Source organism: Aplidium turbinatum, chromosome 6 (genome assembly GCF_918807975.1).
Source record: "Aplidium turbinatum chromosome 6, kaAplTurb1.1, whole genome shotgun sequence".
NCBI lineage: Eukaryota > Metazoa > Chordata > Ascidiacea > Aplousobranchia > Polyclinidae > Aplidium > Aplidium turbinatum.
The window spans coordinates 5,336,619-5,364,504 of NC_137477.1; the positions used below are offsets into that span (position 1 = coordinate 5,336,619).

At 37.1% G+C, this 27,886-nt stretch overlaps 1 protein-coding gene and 1 non-coding gene across 2 annotated transcripts; both read right to left on the reverse strand.

The window, feature by feature from the left end:
• On the reverse strand, nt 1-27,820 carry LOC145771826 (uncharacterized). Its single transcript, XM_082583558.1, has 25 exons — nt 27,642-27,820; nt 24,529-24,622; nt 22,477-22,635; nt 21,429-21,532; nt 20,218-20,372; nt 18,638-18,827; nt 17,804-17,927; nt 17,105-17,258; nt 16,512-16,685; nt 15,899-16,007; nt 15,579-15,678; nt 15,161-15,306; nt 11,779-11,925; nt 11,452-11,545; nt 9,977-10,135; nt 8,073-8,176; nt 7,464-7,618; nt 6,583-6,772; nt 6,162-6,285; nt 4,038-4,188; nt 3,437-3,610; nt 2,143-2,251; nt 1,247-1,346; nt 774-919; nt 1-117 (listed from the first exon to the last, which is right to left on the reverse strand). The coding sequence occupies exons 1-25, from the start codon at nt 27,782-27,784 to the stop codon at nt 30-32; spliced, it is 3,393 nt and encodes a 1,130-aa protein (XP_082439684.1). The 5' UTR covers nt 27,785-27,820; the 3' UTR covers nt 1-29.
• On the reverse strand, nt 5,239-5,341 carry LOC145773048 (U6 spliceosomal RNA). Its single transcript, XR_014289466.1, has one exon. It is a non-coding gene; the product is annotated as a U6 spliceosomal RNA (small nuclear RNA).
• Nucleotides 27,821-27,886: the final 66 nt, after the last annotated feature.

The following is a 27,886-nucleotide window of genomic DNA, read 5'->3' on the forward strand; positions in this document are numbered from 1 at the left end:
TTTTGAAAGCATTGAAAACATCTTGCCACTTAAAACATTGTCCCAAGCTTTTTCTCGTGATCTTCATTTATATAAGCGGAATTTTCTTCAGGAGTGCAAAACTTCTCGCTTTTCTTTCTGCAAATAAGCAAAATACTTGCAGCTATTTTTATTCAAAGTCACTTTTGCTTCAAGTGATTTTCCCAACGCACCAACAGTTAATAGACATATAGACTAGCTAGAGTGCAGCTAAACTTTTTACAAAACATACCAGCAATGAACACTACAATACTATCATGCTCACAACAACATGAGCTTGGAAAAGCTTCGCTAACAAAAATTGACAACGTTTGCGAGCTTATTAATAAAAAAATCTGCTTGCGGACACTTTAATCATGCATAGCAATTATCAAAATAGCCCTAAGGTTGTTCGAAACAAAACTGGTTTAAAGTTTTGAAATAAAAGCGGTTTGATTTTGACTCTCAAAACGAAACCGAGACGCAACAAGAGAATCTTGGTAAGTACAATATAAGTAAACTTAAGTTTTCGGCTGGGTGGCCGTGAGTCACATCATCTTCGAAGAATTCGCATTGTTATCGCTCGCAAGCTGAAAAGTGTCCCAATTAAAATCTTTTTAAAAAAATGAAATTTTATGTCATTTCGAGCCGCGTTTGAATAAAATTTTATAGAATGAAAGTTCTTTTTGGCACAATTAAAACAAAAATGTTTCGAAAAGTCTGAAATCCTATTTCATAAACTGGCATTCTGTCAACTAGGCTATTGTGCCACATACCTTCTGCGAAACCATTGTAGGATTGCAATGTTGTTTTTATAAAAGTCCTCAGATTCATCAAGAGTTGTCAGATACTTTGTGGAATTGGTTTCTGGATAGAAGATCGTTGCAATTCCGGCCAAGATTGATAAAGAACCAAATACAGTCTGAAACGCGAAAGAAAGTGTCATAAAAAGACTGCATGATTGTTTGATATTGGCAACGTAATCAATGGAAGGCATCTACGCGATGTTCGGAAACAGGTCTGTTGAACGCTTGATAAGAGCACGTGGGTCGTGAATGTCTCCTGTCATGAAATTCTTCACCCAATGAAATTCTTCACCAAACATGGTGAATATCTTAGAACATGGATGCGGCCTCGTCCTGAATGTGATATAAATCTGAAAAACCATTCACAGCCACAAACGTCTCAGCAGTTGTAAAGTAATACAAATAAATCACAAAACTATCGCTGATAATCTCCTTCAGATTACTTGGGTGAACCAGGGAATTGAAGTCTGCAGTTGAAGTATGAACGGAGATAACATGCTACCAACTCGTGCGGCCATAGATCCCATGCTGAGTGCTGTCGATCTGTGGAATCAAAGCCAAGTTTTGTCAGCAAAAGCACCTTCATGACGTCATGCACACAAGTGATGTATGCAGAGTAGTTTGGGTTTCTATCACCTTATAAAGAAGAAAAAGAGGAAGCCTATGTTCCGACGAGTCAATTTGTTCCAGACAGGAAAGGCAACTTAGTAGAAAAATAAAGCTATTAAGCCATACATTTGTTTATGCTCTTAATTAGACACAAACACAATGTCAAAACATTCTAGGCAAACATCGGCCTCTCTCTATTCATGATACAAAGAATGTGAAAAGGTTTTGAAAATTGTTGAGTGTGTTGTCAAATCTACTAACATCAACTTGTAATATTCCGCAGCCCAAGTATGAAGATTTCTAACAAAGGCAACTGATAAAATTCATATAGGCTAAGTGAATAATCTAATCACACTTTAATTGATGGTTAGCATGTTCCATCTTTGAGGCGTATGATTTGAACGAAAGCAGAAAGTCAGTGTTATCACATGACAAGTGGGCTATTTAAGTATTATTATCTGGGCTAAAAATATTATCACCACAGAGTACCACAAATTCTAATCAAAAACTTATCGATACTTTAGATATCTAACAATCATATTTTCATTAAAGCTTCAAATAAAAACAAATAAATTTGGAACCCAAGTACAAAAATTAGTAAAATATTCTAAAAAAAACGCTAGTCATGAGAAACGTTGTGTAAAACACAAGAGGCCACTTTAACCATGCCTCGACGAAGTAGTGCCAGAAGAAAAAACAAGCAAAAGATGCAGCTTACAATATAGCCTACCTTACGTCTGTCGGAAAGATCTCGGCAGTTACAGAATATATTACCGCAAAAATAGTTGAAGCAAAAAATTTTCCGGTTATCGCAAATCCAGTACTTGCTGAAAGCATTTCTGCAAATACACATGTGGAGAATTGGTTTCCTTAATTTTTTTAAAACGGTTGCGATAAAATACGTTTGAGAATCATTACGAGAGTTAGTGTCTCTAACTCATTGCTCCAATACCTGTTGACCTGATCAATCAAACAACACTATCTGTCGTCGTTATCTGTTACTACTACTCTGGTGGTCCCGGGTTTAAAACTAGTCTAAACAGTCTTTTGGTATGGTTTTGATTGTGCTATTTGTGACTGTCGAACTGACTAGTGGTGAACCAATTGAGAGTGGTTCTCGTTTCTCGACAGCCGATTGTAGCTAGAATTGACAGCAATAGACCCTGGTGTTTTGCCTATGAGGCTGGGCTTGCCAGTATCGCACCACTAATTCGGCCACAGAATGAATACTCAGCCTTGTGCTAACAGCCAGGAAGAACGCTCCGTTTTACAGTACAGGCCTTTCAGTGGAAGTACGAAATTGTACCATTAAAAAACCAACCATGTTCTATGGAAACATAATATAGGGTGTTTTCTGATTGAAAGTAAACACGTCGTTTAAACTTAACATCAAAGATATAGCAATGACTTGACGCTAAAAAGACAGATTGCAACGTTAAAAATAAACACAATTATGACATTTTTTGTAAGTTGCCATAAATAAATTATATCGATATGACGTAATTAAATTGCGTTGAGACCCATTTCTCAAACTACTTGTAACTTGTTTGTTATTGTTTTTCTGTTTTTTGTGTAGTTTGAATCGTGTAATTCAACCCAACAACTTTGTTGTCAATCATTTGCTTATCCACGGCCTACTAGAACACGGCCAAAATATGTTGCTATTTGCGACTATTTCTAAGAGTCCTAATTGTTACAATAATTATTATAGCAATGACAAACTTGTCATTTTCCCATTTCCAGATGAATGTAAAAAAGCAATAGTTGCACCTGGACATATTTTTAGCGTGGTTAGCCTGAAATTAGATATGTGCGTTGAGCGTTGAACATATTCGGCCGTGTTCTAGTAGGCCGTGGCCCATCATACACTTAACGTAAGCCAGTTTTCTTCCAAAGTCATAATCGTCGTCGTCTGTGAAAACTATTTTTGTCAACACAATGTAGGTTGTAGGCAACTAATTTTCAAATATGCTGATAAAAAGAAAAAAGAACAACGTGTAAACTTATAACAAAAAAATACAAACCTTTATTTCCATTTGAGTAAAGTTTGAAAAACATGGAAGCAATACAAGCTATGCCAGCTAGAAAATAACAGCCGATAAGAATAGGTCGCCTGCCGAAAGGGCCGGAGAAATACACAAGAAGGTAACCGCCTATTTCCACCAGACCATTCAACGCGTTGTTCAGATAAGGATCTCCTAAAAACATACAATAAAGATTGTGCTGCTAACATTTAGCATTGCACTTAGTTAAATAAAAATGCAAGAAAGTTCTTAAAACGTTAGAAAAATAAAAATGAAGTGTTACCCGAGAAAGGGCGGTTTTAAAGTAGATGGTTACAAACACAAAAATACAGAACACTCAACAAGATTATGTGCAATATGAGTAGGCTATGCGATTATTGAACTTCTGATGGATAACCGAACAAATTGGCAAACCATCATAGTCAACTCACCATCTAATCCTAAGACTTGATGCTTGGCAAATATTCATTTTCTGTTAGCAATTAAAGATGAAAAAATTTATTTCGCGAAGGTCGCGCCAAAGTGGTAGGCTAATATGTATTTGATATAATTTAGGAATAGCCCGAGGAGACACTAATGTTTACAACACAAAGTATCTAACCTGCTAAGTTTCCTCCATTCAAGCTGAGACCGAAGTACAACATACTGACAGTAAACCAACAGAACATGACGTTGAATGAAAGAAGTCGCATCAATGGCCGACGGAACAAATCCCACACTTTAAAGTTCTTTATTCCGTCTCTCTTTTCCTTCTAGATTTGTTTATAAATACACATGTTACGGCTTTCCAATAATGCAAATCTAGTTCGATTCCCACTTTAAAGCTGGTTGGTGATAAACACCACTCATTACTATCCAGAATGTAATAAACTAGGTGGGCATAATTGCTGAAGAAAAGGCGGCCATCACAAAGAAACTGGCTACTTACTCTCATTACTGTTATTCGTTTAGGTTTAGTGTGATGATGAAAACCTTTTCTTCTCATTCCCGAAGCTCAGTTAGTCGGTACATCTTTACTTTTTACGTGTTAAATTTAACGAATTTTGATTTTGTTAGCGTAATAAAGTTGTTAGATGTAGATTTGTGGTATCGGTAACATCATTATGTGCTTTTATACAAGGTCGAAAACCTTGCAGGTATAGCCTGTGCGTTTCTCGCAATGCTTCTTTCCAAGACAGACAGGTTTAGTACAACCGAGTACACCGTTTACTAGAATTTATTTTTTCAATGCTGAGTGCTTAGCACAAAGAAAACTCAGTGTCATTTTTATACCATAAGGCAGAGGTCACCAACTGGCGGCCCGCCACGCTGTATCGCTGCGGCCCGCGGAAGGTATCAGCGTACAAGTATAACCAAAAATACTTTTCTTGAGGAGTTAAAGAGAACGAAGGCAAAAAATACTTTCCGGGAAGCATATTTTCGCTTTGCATACGATTCCACCGACCGACCAATCAGATTATAGTTTTAGATGGGGGTTGCTTAAAGTTATTCCAATGCGATGTCCAGCCACACTGTCCCAGTGGTTGATTAAAACGTCTGTTTTCAAAATTGTCTGTGAGCATAGGGTTGCTTATTTTAAGTTTGCAAATGTCATGTAAACACTAGTGTGCGTTTCACCGTTATTGTGTTTCACGAGCAGTGTTCTCTTTATGCAAGTTTTTGTTGGCAAAACAGGTCGGTGTGCCAACTCAATTTATGATAAATTGGCAAAATATTATATCTAAATTTAAAGACTTTTTCTGATTGTATTATGAAAATATTTAGCTTAGTAGTGCAAAACGTTTTTTTTTTTTTTTTTTTTTAGAAATATGGAACGCTTCACGATTTTGCGTGTCATCCTTGCGCAGGGACCATGCTAATCTTCTCTGTATCGTTCCAATTTTAGTATATAGGCTGCCTAAGCAAGTACAGCAAAATGTTGTTAATCAAAAAATTCTTGCCACGCTGATAAGCACCGCAAGTATCAGTTGTCTATAATAAAAGAAAGACGGTTTTATAGACTTTCACAAAAAGGATGAAAAACCAACTCATTGCTTTTTTAGAGGGAAGACTGTTCATGAATTACGATTTTTCGGTGATTTCCACAAGCGTTTGTTTCATGGTGCCTGGTTTCTTTTTCTCTGTTATTGGAGCCTATTTTTCGCTGATATGTTTGCAGGTCACTATTGTTGCCTGTATTGCGATGTGTTAAACATTTCCTTGTTTACTGAAATTGTTAATTGCAAGATATCTTTTGTGAAGCGAAGTGACAACACCACTCTTGGTTGGCGATGAATATTCTGATGAAACCGCTCGCCTCGCTATAAGTGCGCAAAACAAGTGGCCTCGTTTCTTAGGCATTGTTAAAAAAGTCAAAAGTGTTGTAAAAGGAGCTTGGCCTGGCAGTAGCCTTGTTCGATTAATTTTGTTGCTGCGGTATTCTAACATAAATATGAACAACATGGAACGCTGGATACTGGGTACAAAATGCGTTCTTTTCTAGCATAAGAGTCAACCTACCTAAAATTTTATTAGGGCGGCTCGCCACAGCTCTCCTTAGTGCCAAAGTGGCCCGCATGCAAAAAGGTTGGTGACCCCTGCCATAAGGTTTTTGACATGACCCAACACTCCAACAGGGTATATTAACCACAGTATATACTGGCTGAGACTTGAGATATGGGCACTTTACGTGCGGAGCCACCGATCCGACTGCTGAATATACTATAAATAAAGGCAAGCACAAAACCTTTTTAATTTCCGTTTCCACAATTGACTGCCAAGTTTTTTCTTCTAAGATTTTTCCCTTGCTTTCAGCGTATCTGTGAAGGATTTGCTTTGCTTCATCAAATCTATTGCGAGATAACAACCACCTGTAAAAAAATATAGTGAAATTTAAATAAGTAAATTAAATGAATAAATTTAATTTTAATGTCAGTAGAGGATCTTGAAAAAAATCAAGTGTTTTGTTGTTGTATGTAAATTATTCCATCAGATCAGGTTTAGCTGAATGGGGCGGTATTTAAAACGCGTTGCACTCCAAGAGAGCCGAACCAGCGTTACACTTGACCATGACGTTTCTTCCTGCACAAAGTCAAGCGCTTAACCAACTGAGCTATCGGAGCGGATTTTCCACAGTAAACAAGTAGTGTTGCTGAACTATCACTCACCTTGGTGATTCTGGGATAAATATGTAAACGATATAAATTGGCAGCACAAACAAACTAAAAATGAATTGAAGCTGGTGCCAATTACGAAATGCCAATGCTATTGCTGGCAGAAGGGAGTGACCACAAGCGGTAAAAAGACACATACAAACGGCTGCCTCCGTGCGCCATTTTTTGCTGGAGATTTCACTTACTGAAAAACAATAAAAAAGTAAAGAAAGTTAATTACCCATAAAAAGACTGAGTGTTCCAAAAAACGGGGGTTTTAAGAAAATTCTTGAAAGTAAACTACAGTATTTCAAACCTATGTGTTAGGGCAGTGTGTTTCTTTCGAATCCATTTCTTAGCCTTTGAAGGGAAAACATTCCTGAAATCTTATGCTGCAAACGCGACTGCTTAATTTCGCCGATTACGTTAAACAAATATGATTGGTTGAGCAAAACAAACGAGAAAATTTTGCCGAAATGGAGTAAGGTTACATATTTTTTCAGTTTTGGAAGGAACGTGACCAAGTGCTCCTAAATCTCGTTTTACTGCATTTCTAAGAATGCCCCTGAGCTAAATAAAATCACATTTTGGGTGATTGCTCTTTAAGTGTTGGAAATTTTAGTAATTTTTCTTGAAAGAAATGTCTCAATAACTCCATAAAATTTTTTATTGACGTCAAGAAGTTAGCGAACCATAAATAAAGAAGCGGTGTTTTCAACTTGGTTTTGGTTGATAAATTGTCGCACTCATGCCAAGCACACATGTTTAAAATTTAACCGAGGTTACCTGGCCGTATTTTTTTATTCTAACCTATAGCTTAGATGTTTGGCCTATTCATTGAACTACCCGGAGACCACTTTGTCTGTGAAGTTAAACTAACTCCATCAATTTGTTACCGTATATGTAGACGACTATAAACGAAGTAATACTGAATGCTCCAATCAGTATTCTGACAAATACAAACACTTCGAAGATTGGCACAAAAGCACACGCGATTCCAGACACCAACAAACCAGACGAAACAACCATCATCCCAATTTTCCGTCCAAACCTGCAAAGAGCTTTTTGTATATTTGAAATTATTTTTTATTAAGTTTTACCATTTACTTTTTGTAGGAAGGACAACTTTTAGAAATTATTCAAGATAATACAAGACTAAAGTCATTTTTAGCGGTAAAGCTTGAGAAAATAGACAATCATAAATTAAAGAAATAAGCGAGTAATTTATCAGATATTTCAAATGGTTTTTATTTTAGAAGAAAAAAGCATTAGAAAATAAAAATAGCGCATAGCCTGATTGAAAATGTTCTGAAAAAGCATTGAACGTGTGAAAAGCACAAAATTCTAAAACTAAACTTATGCATAGGCAAACTCATTTTGGGCTCTGTACTTTTACGTTATGCAGATTGATAAAGCATTCCAGACCTTTTCTTCTTACAGTAGGCTAAGTTTAATTTCTATTTTGCAAAAACTAACGCTATAATTTTTTATAGTTGTTAGCTTACCAATCCGTTAGAGGTCCAATGAGCATTGAACCAAGAAAAAAGCCGAAAAAGAACAATGTATTGGCCAACGTGTCCAAGTACTGTCTGTCGCATACTAAATCCCACTGGAAATGAAAATAAACACTGTAGAAAAATTAAATTTATTGAAATGTGGGTAATGTAACAGGTTGAACACGATTGACATCAATTTTTTGCTTTAATGAAATTAGTTGGTGAATACGTATACATGACGCCTCTTTGGTGAATGGACAGAAAACTAGCTGCTACCTACAGTAGACTATCAGCAGCCTTTCAGTGTAGTTTAGAAAACATTGTCAATCTAAACTACTGAACGGATAAACTTTCGGGTTGCTAAAGATCAAACCTAGAAGTCAGTAGCGGACTAGGAGGAAACACTAGGTCACATGCTTTTAAAAATCTTGTTGCAATGCTTTCTATTTTATAGAGCTAGTTTATGAGGTAAAATGTGTCTTGTTTTCTGTGAAAAAGACAGTGTATTGGACCACAAAATATGACCAAAAACAAGATAAAATTTATTTTTTCTGAGTAAAAAGACAAGATGAAAAAGCATTTCGCAGGGCCTCAAACATAGGCTACTATTTTTAGTTTTGTACCCCAACTTTGTATTATTTCGGTTAAGATGTTTGCAATTTGATGCTTTAATGCGCGCTAATATTTTTATCTAAATCAGCTACTGAAAGAAGTACAGGCTATTGTTCAACGCAGCGGTTCAAACTTTTTTTCTTTCACAGACCAGTTTTAAAATAAAAATAGCCTCGCGGGCAGGCGATAGAAAAAACGAAGTTTGACATCTAGGCTGTATGTAGGTGTAATTTTGTATTGCGGTTTAAATATATTTAAAGCAAGATTCGTAAAATAAAATAGATAATGTAAAAGTCAAGGTCGTAAAAGGAAACTACTTGACCAGGGGGTCAAGGAAAATTGCTTCCCAGAAAATAAATTTTGAGTAATTTAAAGTTGTATTGATCGCTTTTGTGCACTTTTAGGCACAATAATGATTTTTAGATTAAAAAGTAGGCTACACCTTATATTAGAACAATACCATAAAACTAAAACCAATTTTTTTAAAGTTTGAGTCACAGATTTTAATTTAAAATTGATTAAGTTATTTTTTAAATGTATTTTTTTTTCGCGACTTCAATAATTTAGTTGTTGGATGTTTGTAAAGTAAAGAAAACCAATAGAATTGCGTGAGCTTAAAGTAAAATTTTGAAAATCCATCTGAGGTGCCCCCATCTTTCGTACACAGCTTACACAAGGCACATTTTACGTCATAGACCTATATGAAATAGGTTGATTTATTTGTTAGGTAGTTAGTGAGCAAGGTGTTTACTTTGGAATATTTCAATATTATTTTGGTTTTTGAGGAGCCCTTAAAACTTTACCGGCAGCCTAGTATTCTTTAAGTTCACTGGTGAAACTATGTGTTCTCAATGCCACCCGGGTTAATGACATGGGATTGAGCGAGTAAAACGAGCGAAATATTAGCAAAAATGTAGAAAATTTACTCATTTTTATCGATTTTGAGCTATGTGACCCAGTGCCCCGTCCTTGGATCCGTTACTGCTTTAATAGATGTACAACATGTAATATTTATTTGTGCGTATTTAGTGCATGGTTGCAATTGTTTTCACTGCAATCAACTTAATCTATGGCTCAGGACAAACTTTCAATCAACTCGCACTTAACGACCATTTTGGACATGTGTTCTTGCGACCCGGTAACAACCTTTTCGCGATCCGGTACTGGGTCGCGACCAGGTGATTTGGGACCCCTGGTATCAAGTTTATAATTTATGACATTTGAAGCCATTTTTTTAGTACAAAGTACAAGCAATGGAAGAAAAACATTAGCCGATGTTTTTAAACAGAAATTCACTGCACCTCAGATATAGTAGTCTGTGTATATACATCACGACTGTAATGGTAACCTTTGTCACATGGAATTGTTCCTGCGTCTTCTTGTGATGTAATGCAGGAATAATCTTCATCACCCTTGCAATTGGTCAAGTTGTAATTGTACCTTGAACATGATTCATATTCCTAAACATATTGTGGAAGAGGACATAATAATAACTGAATAAGCTAAAATTATTGCATTGTTCCAGATTTTAAAACTCTGCGGGTGGATGAAAAGTTGACGTGTTGATTTTTTACAGCTAAGGTTGCAGGTATTGATTATCCAACTTCGACATTAGGCTACTATTATTCTGTAAAATCGAGGTTTTCAATTTAGAAGTAGCTTAACTTTTGATAATGTAATTAAGAAAATTATTGGCTAAGCATTATTCACATTATCTTCCTGTCAAGGCATTGGAACAGTGGGAATAAACACTTCTTGTGGAATCTAAATAGAAAACCCCTTGCTCTTCTGCTTCAGGTATAGTTAAAAAAACATCGAAGCATTTGTGGTAAATACTAAAATAAAAAGTTAATTCAGCAGTTAATTGTTCGTTTGTCGTATCCAGGCTTACACCCGGTTATTGAAGATTTAGATTAAGTGGACGGGAAGGCAAGGAAGCCAATCTTCGTGACCACTTTCAGGCATGCCCTTAAGTGTCTTGCCAAAGACACAGTCGCATGCTCTTGCACGGTGTCGAACCGACACCCTTTCGAACGTCGTTCCAGGGTTATCACCACTCCGCAATGCAAAGTGAAAATATTGAAGCATTAATTTTTGTTAAAAGTAAATGACTGAACGAGACGATGAACGTCATCAAACAACACCAGAAAACTTTAAGAGAAACTCAAAATGGTGAAGTTTTTCCATCTTGCTGTTAGTAGACTATGGTGACAGAAACGTTTAAAGTTTACAGCCATAGCGACCACAGTTGAATCAATTACATAATTTTCCGTTCAATTACATTGCGGTTACGCCATCAAAGTTTCTAGTAATTAGGGTACTATACAATAACATTGTTCTAAAATTTTCAAATTGCAGTTACTATTTATTACTTCCAATATTACATCCAAATCTGATAGCAACCAAACAGAATTAATAGATCGTCGTGCTTGCAGCTGATAGTAATGAAAAATAATTTTCCAAATCCTAACAACTTTTATGTTTTTGTTTCATTCGCTATCATTTGGAGAGCATTGATGTTTTTGTCTTGTCCAGGCTTAAACCTATTGAAGATTTATATTTAGTGGACGGAAGGCAAGGAAGTCAATCTTCGTGTCCACCTTCAAGCATGCCTTTAGGTGTTCTGCCAAAGACACAGCCGCATGCTCATGAGCGGTGTCGAACCGGCGCCCTTTCGAGTGCCGTATCACTGCTGGCACCACTTGGCTACGCAGTCGACAAGATATAGAAAAAAGTCACAATTTTAACTTTTTGTTGTTGTTGTTTCAAAACTCACCATTATTGCTTCATCATACGGAATTGTAACGTTTTTTATCTCGCTCTCTGTTAAGTTGTAATATAACGGATCATCTATTGGTGGAACAGAACATCTGTAAAATAATACTTTTAGTTTTATCTCCTCAACTTGTTATGCAGACCAAACGCACACTACACCATGCCAGAAAACGCAAGGAAAACTGATAGCATCGTAAACTAACCCAAATGAAATTGCTTCTTTTTATAATATAAATGGCCTATCTATTGGTGGATTATCCGCCAAGTGTAAGGAGTGAACAACTAGAAAAGCACTGATCAGAAAAACTGCCACTAAACAATTCATTACCTGTAGTCTGGTATAGCGCTAAGAAAAACTGAAGATAATGTATGAAAAGCGCTGGCAAACGATAACCATGATGATGATACTATTATAAAAACTTGATATTTACTGATGCCTCCAATTTCGTCTTGAAATGTGTCTATGTCCATTTCTCTAATCGGTGTTTACACCGATTTTCTTTCTAACAGGCCTTCTTAAATGTGCTAGTTGTCAAGTGTAGGCCGCGCTAAACTAAAGCGTAGGCCTACGCTTATTTACTGAACTAAATCGTCTACTAAGCACAAAACATCGGTTGCAGAAAAGACGGAGAAAGTTTAATAGGCTATTTCCTTTTTACAATAATTTGAAATTCGGCTTGCTTGCTTGTTTGCACAGTCTCTTGCTACAAGTTAATGCTTAGCCTACACGAGAGGTATAGCCTACACAAATGCAAACACTTTGCAAAATCGTACAAGTTGGTGTGCATTAACAAATAATGGTTGCATCAACATGGTTTGGTTTTGAATCTTTATCCTCGGACTGACAAAGCCTGTGATAGGTTATTCCTGGTAGTTTCGCATACTTGTAAAGGTTTTTGACGCAGGGTCGGTTATCGAGATTGACAGAATGAAGTTTTCCGATTGTTGAAATGTTGTTGTCGGGAACTACTGTATTTCATGCATTAGGTGCCGGCGTGCCGCTGAATAGAGAGCAGTCCTGAAATGCGTTACTCAAGCGCACAACGCGAACCAGCGCCGCGTGATCTTGAACCGGGCGCTTAACCACTGAGCTAACATATCAGCAATCAAACCAATGCCTACTCTTGCTGGTCGGTATTTTTCAAAGGACAATTCTTGTATGACTTTATAAGTAGGCCTATCTAACTTTCTATGTGCCATAAAATTACTTTCTTATTGTAAGATTGTAAAGGGTCCTTTTTGTTTAAAGACGTATAAGCCTACAGCAGTCTCCAAGCACAAGTGACATTGCAGCCTCCCTTAAATAACAGCAGCCATCACTGAATCACACAGCTTTTGAAGATAAAGAAAACACTTGCAGTCTAGATTCCATAGAAGCAAAAAGAAAGTAGCCTAATACAAGGTTTGTCTTAAGCCGAAAAGCATTTTTGAACTTTCACATGGGATTCATCATGGCCGATTCATCTATTTGTAAATGTTATCACTTTTCAGTTAACTTGCACATGCAGTCAGGGCCGGATTTAGCTGATGGGGGGCCCGGGGCACTTTTAGATCGGGGGGCCCCCGTGCAAAAAAAATTTTTGCGCCTACGCGCGAAAAACCATCTCTACGTCTGCAGTAGCATCAGTCTAGTACTGCACAGCATTTTGCAGAAACTTTAAAGGCCAAAAGGAAAAAACTAACACAAAATCACATTTTTTTCCACATAGGGGGGCCCTTCAAAAGTCGGAGGGCCCGGGGCAACTGCCCCCTCTGCCCCCCCCCTAAATCCGGGCCTGCATGCAGTGATGAAATTTGAGATTTTTTTCAACGGAAGGTCCTGATTACATTTTCATGTGACTTAAATACTATTCGCAAATCACAAACAAAAAGAAGGTGCAGTTTCAATATTCCGTTTCTTGTGGTGTGGACAGGACCCTGCTATTTCATATACTATCAGGCTATACATGATTTTAGTTTTTTTTTTTGTAGCGTTGTGTATTGTTTAATTGCGCTTTATGTATTTTTGTATACAGCCGTATGAAGACGCAGTCGAGTACGTTGTTATCCTGAATCTATTCCTTTTGGTGAGATTAAGATACCATACCAGTTTTGTGCTATAAATAAAGGAAATCCGTTTTTTTTTTGGAATCCGACTCTCGGGGTGTGCGCTTGAGCAACGCACTTTCAGGACTGCTCTCCATTCAGCTGCACCTAGTGAATGGAATAATTCTCCGACAACAGCACTTCAGCAATCGGAAACTTCACTCTGTCAATCTCGGTGACCGGCTCTGCGTCAAAAGCCTCAACAAGTATGCGAAACTACCAGAAATAACTTATCAAAGCTTTGTCAGTCCGAGGATAAAAGTACAAAACCAAAACTAAGTTAATACAATATGTTATAGCCTACCATTTTCAGTTGACTCGGCCTGCTACTTTTAAGGTACCGTACCTAATTTGATGTTAACTGATGTTCGCTTAAAGTGGATCATACACCGAAGGAAATCAACTTCCACGCTGCTGACCTAACATTGGTAACTTTGTTTGTTCTCCGACTGCACACCACATTATCTACTCTACCATTGTCTTGTATATGCCCCCCCCCTCCCCCGACAGATATGTGGACCTCACAACGCTGGATGAACACACACAATCCGTTGGCTGCCGCGCCTGGATGTAACGTGATCTGCGGCGGTCTCAAACTCAAGAAGAAGGTAACTTTGTTACCGTACTCCATATGTTGTTGTTTCTCGTTTTATTTGAATAACAATCTAATAAATGTTCTATATTCAAATACAGGTAGGCTATCGGTAATAAGTTGTCGGTATTTTTTTGGAACGGTAGTTTCACTTCTGCCCGGTGGCGGAGTCAGAGAGGAGGGGGCACTTGGTACAATCGCTCCCCCTAAAAAATAGAAACGTAACTTTATTTACTGTGTATTTGTAAGGTTAGATTAATTTACACCTACACATTATTGCGTTTTGTTGGAATCGCCCCCCCCCCAATTCCTAAGGCTACTTTCTGGATCTGCCCTTGCCTTCAACTTCTACGGAGTATGATTGGCCAAGTTTGAGTGATTGGTGATGAAATTTATTGTAGGCTAATAATTCACAACGCACATAAGCGAAAGCACTGGAAAGTTGTAGCCTACGCAGGAAAGACCGAGTTGTAACTATATCTATACGTAGTTACAGCAACAAAGATCCATTAGTCGTATATGGGCAGGGCCACTTCAATACATAACTCAGCAAAATGTAAGTCTATGCTCTATAATCGTGTTGCCAGATCATTCTTAGCAGTTTCGTCTTCTACAAACGCAATGTTTGCACCAGGTCCTTCTTTTTTGTTGTTTCTGTAAAACATTAAACTTCATATAAAAATGCTTTGAAACTGGTCCACCAAAGCAAAAACTAACTTGAGATGTACTGTAGCTTTTTTCTTTTCGAAGCAAAAAAGTTTTCCAGCAATGCTCAGATCCCTGCAATCACTGACGTACGCAACATTTTCTTGAAAGGTACCATATATAAGTTTCATTTTTATTTATTTGCATTTTATAGGGACTCTAAAACAATGATGTCATGGCTATTTACCGAAACGGATAGTGTGCGTTTCTGCTTGTTGTTATTGCCTGTAAAGTATTCTATCCTCGCCGTGCCACTGAATGGAGAGCAGCCTTATATACGATAGGTTAACAGATGATTGCATACAAAAAGTCAACGCTAAATTCTTACTTTCTATAAAACCATTGCAGGATGGCAATGTTGTTCTTATAGAAGTCTTCAGATTCATCAAGGGTTGTCAGATATTTGGTTGAAGTGGTTTCAGGGAATAGCAGAGTTGCCAGTCCAGAAAATATCGCTAAGGTACCGAATACAACCTTCAAACACAGCAAGAATTAAACAAAGATATTTTACTGAATACAAGAATAAATTATTTCTCATAACTGTCATTTCATTATCGTTAAAACCTTATTTCGTTCATTTTTAAAACAGAAGTCATGTGTGGGGTTACGCTTTTTAGCATCTGTTTGGTCAACGCTTCTGCTCTGGAGTTGAAAATATCCACTCGAGGCTAGAAACAAAAACTGAACGACAAAAAAATGAAAACTAGAGCGGATTGTTGGTAAATCACAACGATTAACTGTAGCACCTGTGCAAACCAAGGAATTGTGTTTTGGAGCTGCAATATAAAAGGAGACAACATTCCACCAACTCGGGCGGCCATGGATCCCATGCTAAGTGCTGTGGATCTAAAAATAATGAAGATTTGATTGTTTGGTTAGATTACATGTATATATAGCTAGCCTAGGCTAGATCACTGAGTCGACATTTGAACCGGCAAAAAAAGTTCCAAAAACAAAAAATATCAAGCGAAACCTATTTAAAGCAGAGGAGAGTGAAAGTTAGTGATAAACAAATACCGGTAATGAAAATAATAGCAATAGCTACAACGAAACGATTACCACTGACCTAACATCCGTGGGATAAATTTCAGCAGTTACAGCATAGATGACTCCAAATGCAGTAGATCCGAAAAACTTTCCAATTATTGCAAATGCAGTGCTTGCTGTTAGCAGGCCTGAATAAAGTCGGAAAAGTATGTTATAATTTAAAGAAAGCATATAGATCGAGTTGCTGAACAAAATTTCATTTAAAAAAAAGTCATCTCAATCATTTATTAACAATATTTTGACAAGAAATGTATGAAGAATGTAAGTTAGTTGATTTTGGTTTCGAAAACCAAACGATTGACGCATTTGAAGACTATTAGGAAATAAAACGTCAATTGAGAACGTTTTTCCGTAGGCTATCCCAATGAGGGAAAAAACATTTTCTGTCACTTACAAAAATCTTTCTCTTCTCACATGAGGTAAGCTGATTATATGCAGTTGCACCTTTAAACAATTGCAAGTAATTTAATGCTTTAATTTTAAACTGATCAGTGATGAATTTCTTACCGTAGAGCTGCAATTTTCAGTTATAACCATTAATAAATATTAAATAGCCTACACTTTGCCATCAAACGTTCACTGTTGAAATAAATAGCACAAAAAACTTTTCTACAACGAAGACAGAAACCAACTTGTATTATCATCTGCGTAAATGCTAAACAAGGTCGACGTGAGGCAAGCCAACCCAGCTAGAAAATAACAACTGCTGAGAACCGGTCGCCTTCCAAGAGGACCGGAGAAGTACACAAGAATATAACCTCCAATTTCTACCAGACCATTCAATGCGTTGTTCACATAAGGATCGCCTACAAAGGTAATAGATCAAATTATTAGGTTGAAACGGCCAATAATAATAATAATAATAAATTTGTATATAGGCTGATAAAGGCTGTAGTGGTGCCACATGCGTTGAGAGAACTATTTGGGTTCGTTACCGATGAGAAGCTTGGACCCCACAAACATGAACTTGGACCCTACAAACATGAATCCTCAAAAGAAAGCAATTGAACTGTAAAGAATACAAGGTGTTTTCTTCATTCTTAGGCCTGAAAAAATTCCTGCCTTGAAACCATCAGGGTCCAAATGTACCCCTGGACGCCCCTGTAAACGCTACTTTTGCTAAGTTTCCTCTGTTTCAAGTTTCAAGCGCCTCTTGTTGAGTTTTTTTTAATTTAACGCATTCTTTTGGGAAACAGCAGACTAAAAAGATGACAAGCTACTTAACCTGCTAAGTTTCCTCCATTCAAGCTGAGACCGAAGTACAACATACTGACAGTAAACCAACAGAACATGACGTTGAATGAAAGAAGTCGCATCAATGGCCGACGGAACAAATCCCACACTTTGAAGTTCTTTATTCCGTCTGTGCTTTCTTCTTTCTATTGTATGGACAGCAAAGTTAGTCCGAAAGAGCACGAAGTGAAAATTGAGATGAATGCTTTTAAATAACAAAAAGTAAAGAAAAAATACCTTTTGATAAATAAGTTTTCAATGGTACAATCCTTATCGCATATCCAGTTTTAGCTAATGACACAAAACATGTTCGTGTTTGCATCATAGCGTAGTTACAAATGTAATTGCAATTAAATGTAATTAATTACACGTTTTCATGCAATTGTAACTTAATTATAATTGTGATTTAGACTTTTTGTTGTTGTGTAATTGTAATTGTATTGCAAGGCAGGCGTAAAACAATGGCAATTGACCCTTCTAATGTGGCTGAAAAGACGAAGCTGCGCGTCCCGTAACAAAATGTTCCTCATGCGAGTGTGTGTCCACAGTCGACGCTTGACATCAGTTGTACGCCGACTCCACGACGGTAAATTCCAATCATCACATTAGTGGGATACAGAAGAAAAAAGATATTCTCTGCAACCTAGTATTGTTGAAGATAATACTTTGCCAGGAAGGTAGGCTACATGACCTTTTTCTTCTCCATTCCAACAATCAGATCCCAAGTGTCATCGTCGAGAGACTTTCCTTTGCTGGTAGCATATCTGTTCACAATAACTCGTGCCTCGTCAAATCTATTGCGGGAAATTAACCATCTGAAATGTAAAACTAACCTCAGACGCTGATAAGAATTTTGCATAATATACAGATAAGCCATCTTTGCGTCATTTTGTATCAGAAGACACTCTCTGCATTATCAATGGCTGTAAAAATTGTATATTTTGATATTTATTGACTAAAGATAACTATTTAAGGTTGAAATTGTATTTTACACTTTCGTATTATTTGACAATATATTTCTGTAATATTTTTGTGTTTTTCCATGCTAGACAGGTAGTCACTACCTGACCTCACCCTTTGAAGAAGTCACTCTTGTCTGATTGACAAAACGTCGGAATAAAAGCAAAGTTATCACCTTATACATCTTGTGATAGTTCAGCTTAGTTTGCACCAGAAGAACGTATATCATGTTATTTAACTAAATGCCTGGTGAACAACCTCATTTGATTTTTATTCTGTCAACGATTTGAAATGCAACATGCACCCTCATACTCATTGCAAGTTAAAAAGCGAAAACCTGTAGCATACTTTTAAATAAGTGCTATTGTAAAGTTGCGTTTTTCTTGCGTTTATATCGTTTAAAACTTGACTTTAAAAACACAAAAAATCAGTGTAAAGCAACAAACACTTCTGCAGGTGGGTAGTACAAGTGTATTTCAGAAAACACACTCTCCTTTGCTAAAGTGGTGTTACGCTAAGATGATGATTGGCTACATGCACCGTATATATATATGATTTTGTGTACCTTGGTGATTCTGGAATGAAAAAGTAGATGACAAAAAACGGCGCCACCAGCAAGCTACAAATAAGTTGAAATTGATGCCAGTCACGAAAGCAATACGCAAGTCCTGGCATTATTGAATGATTGACCCCACTGAGAATGCACAAATATGTCGATGCTTCGGTCCTCCACTTTTTGCTTGAAATTTCATTTACTGGAAAAGAAACTTTCTTAAAATGAGTGCTTTAGTAATGCCATTGCAAAGCTTGCCAAACACATAAATAACGCCAACTTAAAAGCGGTAAATTTTATCAAAAAATCTAATAAAAATAAATAAACAAGCAATTTTGTATTTTTAGCATTTAAAAACAGTCTCAACCATTTTAACTGTTTTTTCGCTGTTTATAGTTTACTTGATGTCCACCCAGCAACATAACATTTTTTTACCAAGAATATTTTTAATTGATAATAGCTATAATATTATAATAACTAATTTATAATAAATAAACTTTATAAACAAAGACGGTATGTAAGTTGCGTATATATAAGTTGCCGTATACGTAGTTATTCGTAGTTCACCGTCTGCCCTAATAGCTCAGTTACTAAACAATCAGCTTTTTCAACAAAAAAGCGGCTAGAACAAGCAGTAATGGTTTACGTCTTAGGGTGTGTACTTATAAGAAATAATAAAGTAAGTGCTTAACTTTAAGGACCGATATCGGTTTGGTAGCACTTTGTGAATGGAATCACTTGAATGTAACACTTGAACAACAAGCGGTAACTCGTTTTATCAATCTCGTTGACCAAGCTTATGTCAGTGGTTCAAAGCCTCCACAAGTATATAAAACTTGCAGGATGAAGTTTTTAAAGAGGCTTTCTAGCTCCAAACACAAAGATTCCCATAATCAATTTCATTGGTTATTGGTAAAATACCGGTAGGCCTACGTATATTTTATTTTGTACATTGCATATGACCTTAAGCACTCTTTGTGGTAGAGGTAGACTAATTACGAACTTAAAGGCATACTAAAGGAAAATTTCAAACCGGAATTAAGCATTAAAATGAGTAAACTGAACATTCAAGAATACATTTCAAAAACAATTACCGAAAAAAATTTGTTTTCAATGGCGCTGGCAAGGCCCAAAGTCCAGAGTTTCATTTATTTTCATTTTTTTCAAAATGACCAAAACGTGCAAACACTGCTCGAGAATACGTCATAAAGGCCAGCAATAACAAAAGCCACGTTACCAATCTGATGTTTTGAGCAAACTGTCTGCTGTTTTGATGTTAAAATGTGCTGTTTTGATGTAAATACATACATAGCCTACAGTCAAATCGCCCGCAGTAACAATTATTGCGTGATCGGTTGATTGCTAGCCTTTATGACGTAGACTGCACAGTCGCACGCTTCGTTGCTCAGGCTCAATCTCATTTTGAAAGCTCTGACAAAAGCACGCCCACAATGGTGGTCAGACCGCAATGGGGCAAAATTTTATTGAAAATCGTTTTATGGTAGCATGTTAAACACAAAGAACGTGGAAAATCGCCAAGTCAGGTTTTTCCTTTAGTACCCCTTTAATACTGTAGTGCTATTGCATCTTACCGTATATGTACAAAACAATGAAGCAAGTAATTGAAAAAGAGCCAATCACTAGTCTCAGAACAACATAGACTTCGTACGTCGGCGCGAACGAACACCCAACTCCGAAAAGCAGCACTCCAGTTGATATAACAAACATAGCAACCTTCCTTCCAAACCTATTGATTCAATTTGCTATAAGTTGCTGGATAGACTACGCTTTTCAATGTTGGTGACAGCTGAGTTTATAATGCAGGTTATAATAAAATTCTTCAATAAAACTTTTCCTTTTGTCAGACTCGCATGATTCAAAGTCAATGACTTTTATTATCTATTTGTGTAAAAACGTCACAGTAGACTTGACTTTAAAAACATTATAAACTCAGCTGTCACCTTGTTATAATACATTCACCGCCAAATGTTTCTACATTGCATGGGCAGGTACCGTAGCAGTATTGTGCATGGTACAAGAAAAAATAAGCTGGTGCTGAAAAAGCTTAGCATATTTAAATCGTGCACGGACATTTTGCCGGAAGGACATTTTGCCGAAAGACATTTTGCCGAAAGACATTTTGCCGAAAGGACATTTTGCCGAAAGACATTTTGCCGAAAGGACATTTTGCCGAAAGACATTTTGCCGATGGACAAATTGCCGAAAGGACTAAGGTTGTAAACGATAGACTAAAAGTCATTGTGGAGAATATTGATACATATAACCCAAAAATGAGTTTCGGAAAACTGTCCATTTAGCAAAATGGCTTTCGGCAAAATGTCCTTTCGGCAAAATGGCTTTCGGCAAAATGTCCTTTCGGCAAAATGTCTTTCGGCAAAATGTCTTTCGGCAAAATGTCCTTTCGGCAAAATGTCTGGATACCATTTAAATAACTTGAATAGATGGAGCACAAACACAATAGTTGATTTTGATGATTGATTTTGTACACACGTTTGCGCAACGTTCAAAAGAACGTCGGTTCGACACCGGTCTAGAGCACGCGGTTGTGTCTCAGCAAGGCACTCACATCCCAAGATAATGGGAGCAGCTGACTCGATGATTATCCATTCGCTGAGTCCTGTTGTTTGTTGTGTTGCATTTATAATCGCTGTGTACTTCATGTAATGGGCACAAAATACAACATTATTATTATACGGATGTCAAATGACAAAGCGGCTTGGAAGACCATGATCGCCAACGCCGGTACAAGATCAGGGACGTAATTATTAGGTCTTCTACTCACCAATCAGTCAAAGGACCAATGTAAACGGATCCTATGAAATAGCCCAAAAAGAACAAAGTATTTGCTAGAGAGTCCAAGTATTGTCTGTCGCAAACCAGATCCCACTGTGAACAAAGAGGAAATATGACATTGGACATTGCAAGTAAATATTTAATCTAATGCACAAACAACGGATGGACATTGCAGCTTCGTTTGTCGAAGATGTGACAAGAACAGCAACAGCCAAGAACGGCATGTGGATTGAAATAAGGTCTTTTTTGTAAAAAAAAGGAATTTTTCTAATGAGTTCATGCAAGTTTTATAGAGTCTATTTTGTACCAAGTATATTTTATTTACAAGAAAATCATTAAACTTTGAACACTTAAACGCCACACTATCGTTGCACATCAGTCAAACTCAACATATTGAATCTATGCAGAAATAGTACACGATGTGCTTGATTTAATACCAAGTGATTCTAACCCAATCATACAATCTGTGGCGCACGCAGGGGTCAACCTACTCTTGGACTTAGATTTACGGTTACTTTAAGGCTTCCAGAACTTTTCCAAGAGGACCGGGAAGTTGCAAAGGCCGTACCACATATTTCATAATTTTTTGTCTTTGTATCAAGTCCATTTTATTTTAAATAAAACTACTTCCTTTCTCGTTGATATCTATTTCCCGTGTTTAGTCTATTTCCCGTATTTCTTAGGTTTATTACTTTTTTAGCTGGATCATGTTTTGAGCCCCGGGAGTGTGGTTGGTCCGAGCCCAAATTAGCCGCTCCAGAGTGCCGACAGGATTGTATAAGCCTAGATATATAGCCTACTAAACATAAAGCTAGGCATATGCGTATGCTAGTTTTTATAAGTTAAATTTACGGACCCCTTATTCTCTATGAACAAGAAATCATTTAACTTATAACCGCCATGCGTAAAGAGCATCTACAAGTATGCGAAACTACCAGAAATAACCAATCAAGGCTTCGTCAGTCAGAGGATGAAGATTCAAAAACCAAACCAAATCGCAGATGCTGTAAGCTACTTTCCGTTAGCATTAAAATCACCTGTGATACTGTAGTTTGTGTATACACATCACGACTGTAATGGTAACCTTTGTCACATGGAATTGTTCCCGCGTCTTCTTGTGACGTAATGCAGGAATAATCGTCATCGCCCTTGCAATTGGTCAAGTTGTAATTGTACCTTGAACACGACTCATATTCCTAAAAAAAAACGACATAGAAAAAACTGAGTTGGTTTTTAATGCTTCTATCATTGAGTGAAAGGTTTATTGGAGGATTAAAGGAGCATTGATCGTCAGGTTGAGAAAACATGTTTTGAAGCTTATAATCCAGATAGTTTCATAGCCCATACTGCAAAGGCTTTGAGAAACCAATGCAAGCCCTGCCAGCAATGTTGACAGTTGGAAGTATTAGATAGCCTATTGTACCTTGTACTTGCGATGTACTGTTGTCTGTAAATCATTTCTGTCTGTAAATCATTCCTGTCTGTAAATCGTTCCTGTCTGTAAATCGTTCCTGTCTGTAAATCGTTCCTGTTTGTAAATCGTTCCTGCCTGTAAATCGTTCCTGTTTGTAAATCGCACCTGTTTGTAAATTGTTCCTGTCTGTGAATTGTTTCTGTCTGTAAATTGTTTCTGTCTGTAAATTGTTTCTGTCTGTAAATCGTTCCTGTCTGTAAATCGTTCCTGTCTGTAAATCGTTCCTGTCTGTAAATCGTTCCTGTCTGTGAATCGTTCTTGTCTGTAAATCGTTCTTGTCTGTAAATTGTTCCTGTCTGTAAATTGTTCCTGTCTGTAAATTGTTCCTGTTTGTAAATCGTTCCTGTCTGTAAATCGTTCCTGTCTGTAAATCATTTCTGTCTGTAAATCGTTCCTGTCTGTGAATCGTTCTTGTCTGTGAATCGTTCTTTTATGTGAATCGTTCTTGTCTGTAAATCGTACCTGTCGGTAAATCGTTCCTGTCTGTAAATCGTTCCTGTTTGTAAATCGCTCCTGTCTGTGAATCGTTCATGTTTGTAAATTGTTCCTGTCTGTAAATTGTTCCTGTCTGTAAATCGTTCCTTTCTGTAAATCATTCCTGTCTGTGAATCATTCCTGTCTGTAAATCGTTCCTGTCTGTGAATTGTTCCTGTCTGTGAATCGTTCCTGTCTGTGAATTGTTCCTGTCTGTGAATCGTTCCTGTCTGTGAATCGTTCCTGTCTGTGAATCGTTCTTGTCTGTGAATCGTTCTTGTCTGTAAATCGTACCTGTCGGTAAATCGTTCCTGTCTGTAAATCGTTCCTGTTTGTAAATCGCTCCTGTCTGTGAATCGTTTCTGTCTGTAAATTGTTCCTGTCTGTAAACCGTTCCTGTCTGTAAATTTTTCCCGTCTGTAAATTGTTCCCGTCTGTAAATCGTTCCTGTATGTAAATCGTTCCTGTATGTACATCGTTCCAAATGAAGGGTGTTGTGGTTACTTAGCTGCAAAGCCTATAGTTGTCGTGGGTTGAACTATATCCAAGAGAATCTTTTTACTCTTTATTTATTAAATATACTTCAACTAAGAAAAAACATAAAATAGAATAATCCTCAATCTTTTTAAAACATTAGAGGCCAATCAAACATAAAAAACTGTTCAACTGAAGCATATACAGGAGGCTTATTGCTAGAATCAACAGTAGCTTTCAAGAGTCTGTGTTACAAGTCTGCTGCAGCCTGCATACAATACAACAGTGGCATGTTGAGGTGTTGGGAGGTGTGCTTGAGCAACACTGCTCTCTATTCTGCTCCATCTAGTGAATGGAATTATTTACTGACAACAACACTTCAAAAACAAGCGAGAATCTCACTCTGTCAATCTTGGTAGCCAGGGCCTGCGTCAGTGGTTCAAAACCTTTACAAGTATGCAAAACTGCTAGAATTAAGCTCTCGAAAAAGCTTTCTCAATTCGAAAATAAAAATTCTCACGATCAATCAGCTAATCAGCAGCAAAATACAACTGGGCTATTAATTTATAAAAAAAAAATGAAAAGTAAACACTGATTGAAACACCGCGGGAAACTTTTTTTACATTACTTTTGATTTTCCGCTAGTAGCCTATGACACTCTGCTTACTTTGTCTGCTTGATCGTACGGAATAGTAAGATTTTGAATTTCACTCTCTGTTAAGTTATAATATTTCGGGTCATCTATAGGCGGAACGGAACATCTGCAAAATAAGACAAAATCATAGACTTTGTTTGATTTTTTATGAATTTAAGTTTTATCTTGCATGTTTGTAATATTGAGTTTTCTGAAATGTCTTATGAGAACATGTCATTAATGAAATGAAATTGTTATTATGCTTCGATTGGAAAGCAAGATTTTTGCATTGAACATTTAACCGGTAACTGCGGCTTGGAAGCTACCACAGTGTAGACTTTCAATTATCGTCAATAGAGTCACAAAAATTGGGAATTGGATTTTTGCTGTTGTATATTTGTAGTTATTGTAGCCTAAATTCTGGAAAATAGAAAGCTATTATGGAATACTCAGAATACTCAGTTCAGTTCAATTTGTTTTTATTTCTGACCGTCACAACGAAAAAAAACAATATATGACAAACATAGCAGAGGTCCAGAAAAAGGTAGAAGCTACTGCAGCTTAAAGCTAAAATGCAGATCTTGATCTACGGAAATTAGTGATCAGAGCGATGTAGGCTATATAGAGCTATGCAGTAGCGCACCCAGAAAAAAGTTTAGGGGGGGGGGGGGCTAATTCAGAAATGTCGGCTGAGTGATTTGCGACAATAGTGACAGCTGTGGCGTATCTTAGTGGGTTGAGCAAGGGAAGCAATAAAAGTCGTGGAGGTAAAAGCGTGCCGAAGGCACGCGTATTCTAGGGGGTCCGGGAGCATGCCCCCCGGAAATTTTTTGCAAAATTACACTCAAATAATAGATGATAGTGCTTTCTGGAAACATTTTTAGGGTAATATTTGTATGAACTTTATTAGCAGATAAAAAACAGCTATTAACTTAAAATGAAAAGTAGCTCTTACACGAACGGGCAAAAACTGTGGCTCAAATTAGAGAACACCAAAGATTCAGCTTAACTGCTCAGTTACAGCTACCTAGCCTACTGCTGTAGTAGCCAGGATAACAGTGTAAATCTAACATTAGGCTCAAACTTTTCCTTGCAAGGCAGATATAACCCCAAAGCCTTAGATTTTCTCATTACGCACCGGAATAATACCCAACAGGAAGCAACTTTGAGATTGCTTCCACAGATTAGTTAAAAGAAACGTAGCCTAAATCGCGTAAACTTTGCTCTGCTATTTTCCTTTGTTTCTTCGTATAGCAAAAACGAGAGCAAAGGATGCGATACGAATCTCTGCTTCCGTAAGCTTCCAACATTTAAAAAATTAAAACCTAGACGGGGAAATGAGTTAGAAACTGTTCTAATTCGTATTCAGGTAAAGAAATTACGAAATCATTTTACTGAAAAATATTATCTTTTTTTTCAATTTTGGTAGGGGAAGCAATGCTGACAATAGGCCAATACCCATCCCTTTGATTAATATTTAAGGCACTCACGGCCCACAACCCACCGGTTGCCGATACATCAGGGTTTGTTCTCTCAATCAGATTACAAGTTGGCCTAGTGAACCCCATGTTACTAGCACCATCAGCATCCTCATTCCTACGTCTACTCTCGCAATCTTCTATAGATCTTGACTTTTTTCTCATGTATGACAAAATAGAATTAGCTTTCTGTTTGTCAATACAAATAAGTGCGAAAACAACAACTAGCACGAAATCAGTTTGAAACAAAACACTAATTTTGTAAACATTAAATTTGAAGTGGACGTTTTCCTACTTACAAAACATTCAAAATTAGATAGCATTTTCAACTGAAGTCCTAGACGCCTTCGTCTTTCTGCTCAAATTTCGCATACAGTTTTACATGTCCGTGTGATTCAGCATTGACGTACCGTACATCGGTATGTCCACCAGACATTTGACGACGAGAGCATCTGAACTTTAAAAGTGCCATCAAAGACCATAGCATGGAGTGTTCTTTTTGTACGGATCGAAAATTCTCTGCTGACTCATTTAAAATTTTACATAAAGGCAAATCCCAATTTGACATCAAAATTCAGGAAGCAGTGTCAAAAGCTACAACCCAAATTTAAACAAAAAATTAGGCTAACTTATTTGCTGAAGGCGCGTCTATTTTCCTCAACATTTACTTGATGTAGGTATCATATTCCCTGTGGTGCAAATTTTTTTGTAGTTATGCACATAGTTGCCTTTTCCTAATAGTTGAAATTTATTGTATTTTTACAAATATTTTCAGGTTCCTGATGAGGGCTTAAGTTAAGCCGAAAACGTTCTAGTGTTAAAACTATTTGTAAATATGTAAAATATATTGTTATAATGATCAGCCCTGTTGTATTGTTGTGTCTTATTCATATCTAACCTGTAAGCAAAAGGTATAAATGGGGAACATACAAAAACTTGATTTTTGGTGGCGGGTTTGGGGGAGCTTGAGCCCCCTTAGCCCCATGCTGGGTGCGCTACAGGAGCTATGTGAAGTTTCACAATTTGGTTTCACATCATTTGAAACATGTGCGAGAAGTAAAAGCGTGATCGAATTTCGGAAACGCTGAATATTCGTGACCGGTAAATTTCTGGAAATTGTCGTGATTAGATAAAACAGATAGATACTGTATCTGGACATGCCAGCTAACCCAAACCATCAAGCGTCCATCTTAATCATTTTTATTTGTTTTTTTAGCGTTTTCCTGACCAAGTGTGTTACTAGTCTAAATCTTATACGTCATCTAAAAAATCAACTGAGAAAAATTGTAGCAAACCTGCTAAAAAATATACGGTACTTTTAAAAAATCGTTGTGCCGTAGTCTATAGCCTATACCGGTGACATAGAAGATAGAAGGCCAACTGACTAGTGTACGGTAGTGTAGAAGGCCAACTGACTTGTGTAGCTATAGGCGCTACCGTAGGCCTATACACTATACAGGAAAGATAGATCAACAACTTGTCCAAAGTGCAGTTATCGTGAAAGCGATTCTGCAGAAATATTATCACAATAGGCTAAAGCTGCATCTCAATGTTTTGGACATAGGCAACATTATTAGGCTACTGCCACTTGACATAAACTTACATCCGCACACTTTTCACTGTTTGAAACCAATAAAAATTCTAAATAAAATAATGTAACGTCTTTACCTGTATTCTGGTACAGCGCTCAAGAAGGTTGCAGCCAGGCCATGGTAGGACGCAGCAAATGACAACCATGAAGAAAAAATAATGACCAAGATCTGATATTTACTAATTCCTCCTATTTCCTCTTGAAATGTATCGATGTCCATGTTTTGGCAAAAAAGTTTCAAAGAGTTTTACACTAAACTCACTGTCGCAAAAGAAAAATATATTGAAGTTGTTAGAGTAGGCTACTTGTACGCTATCCGTAG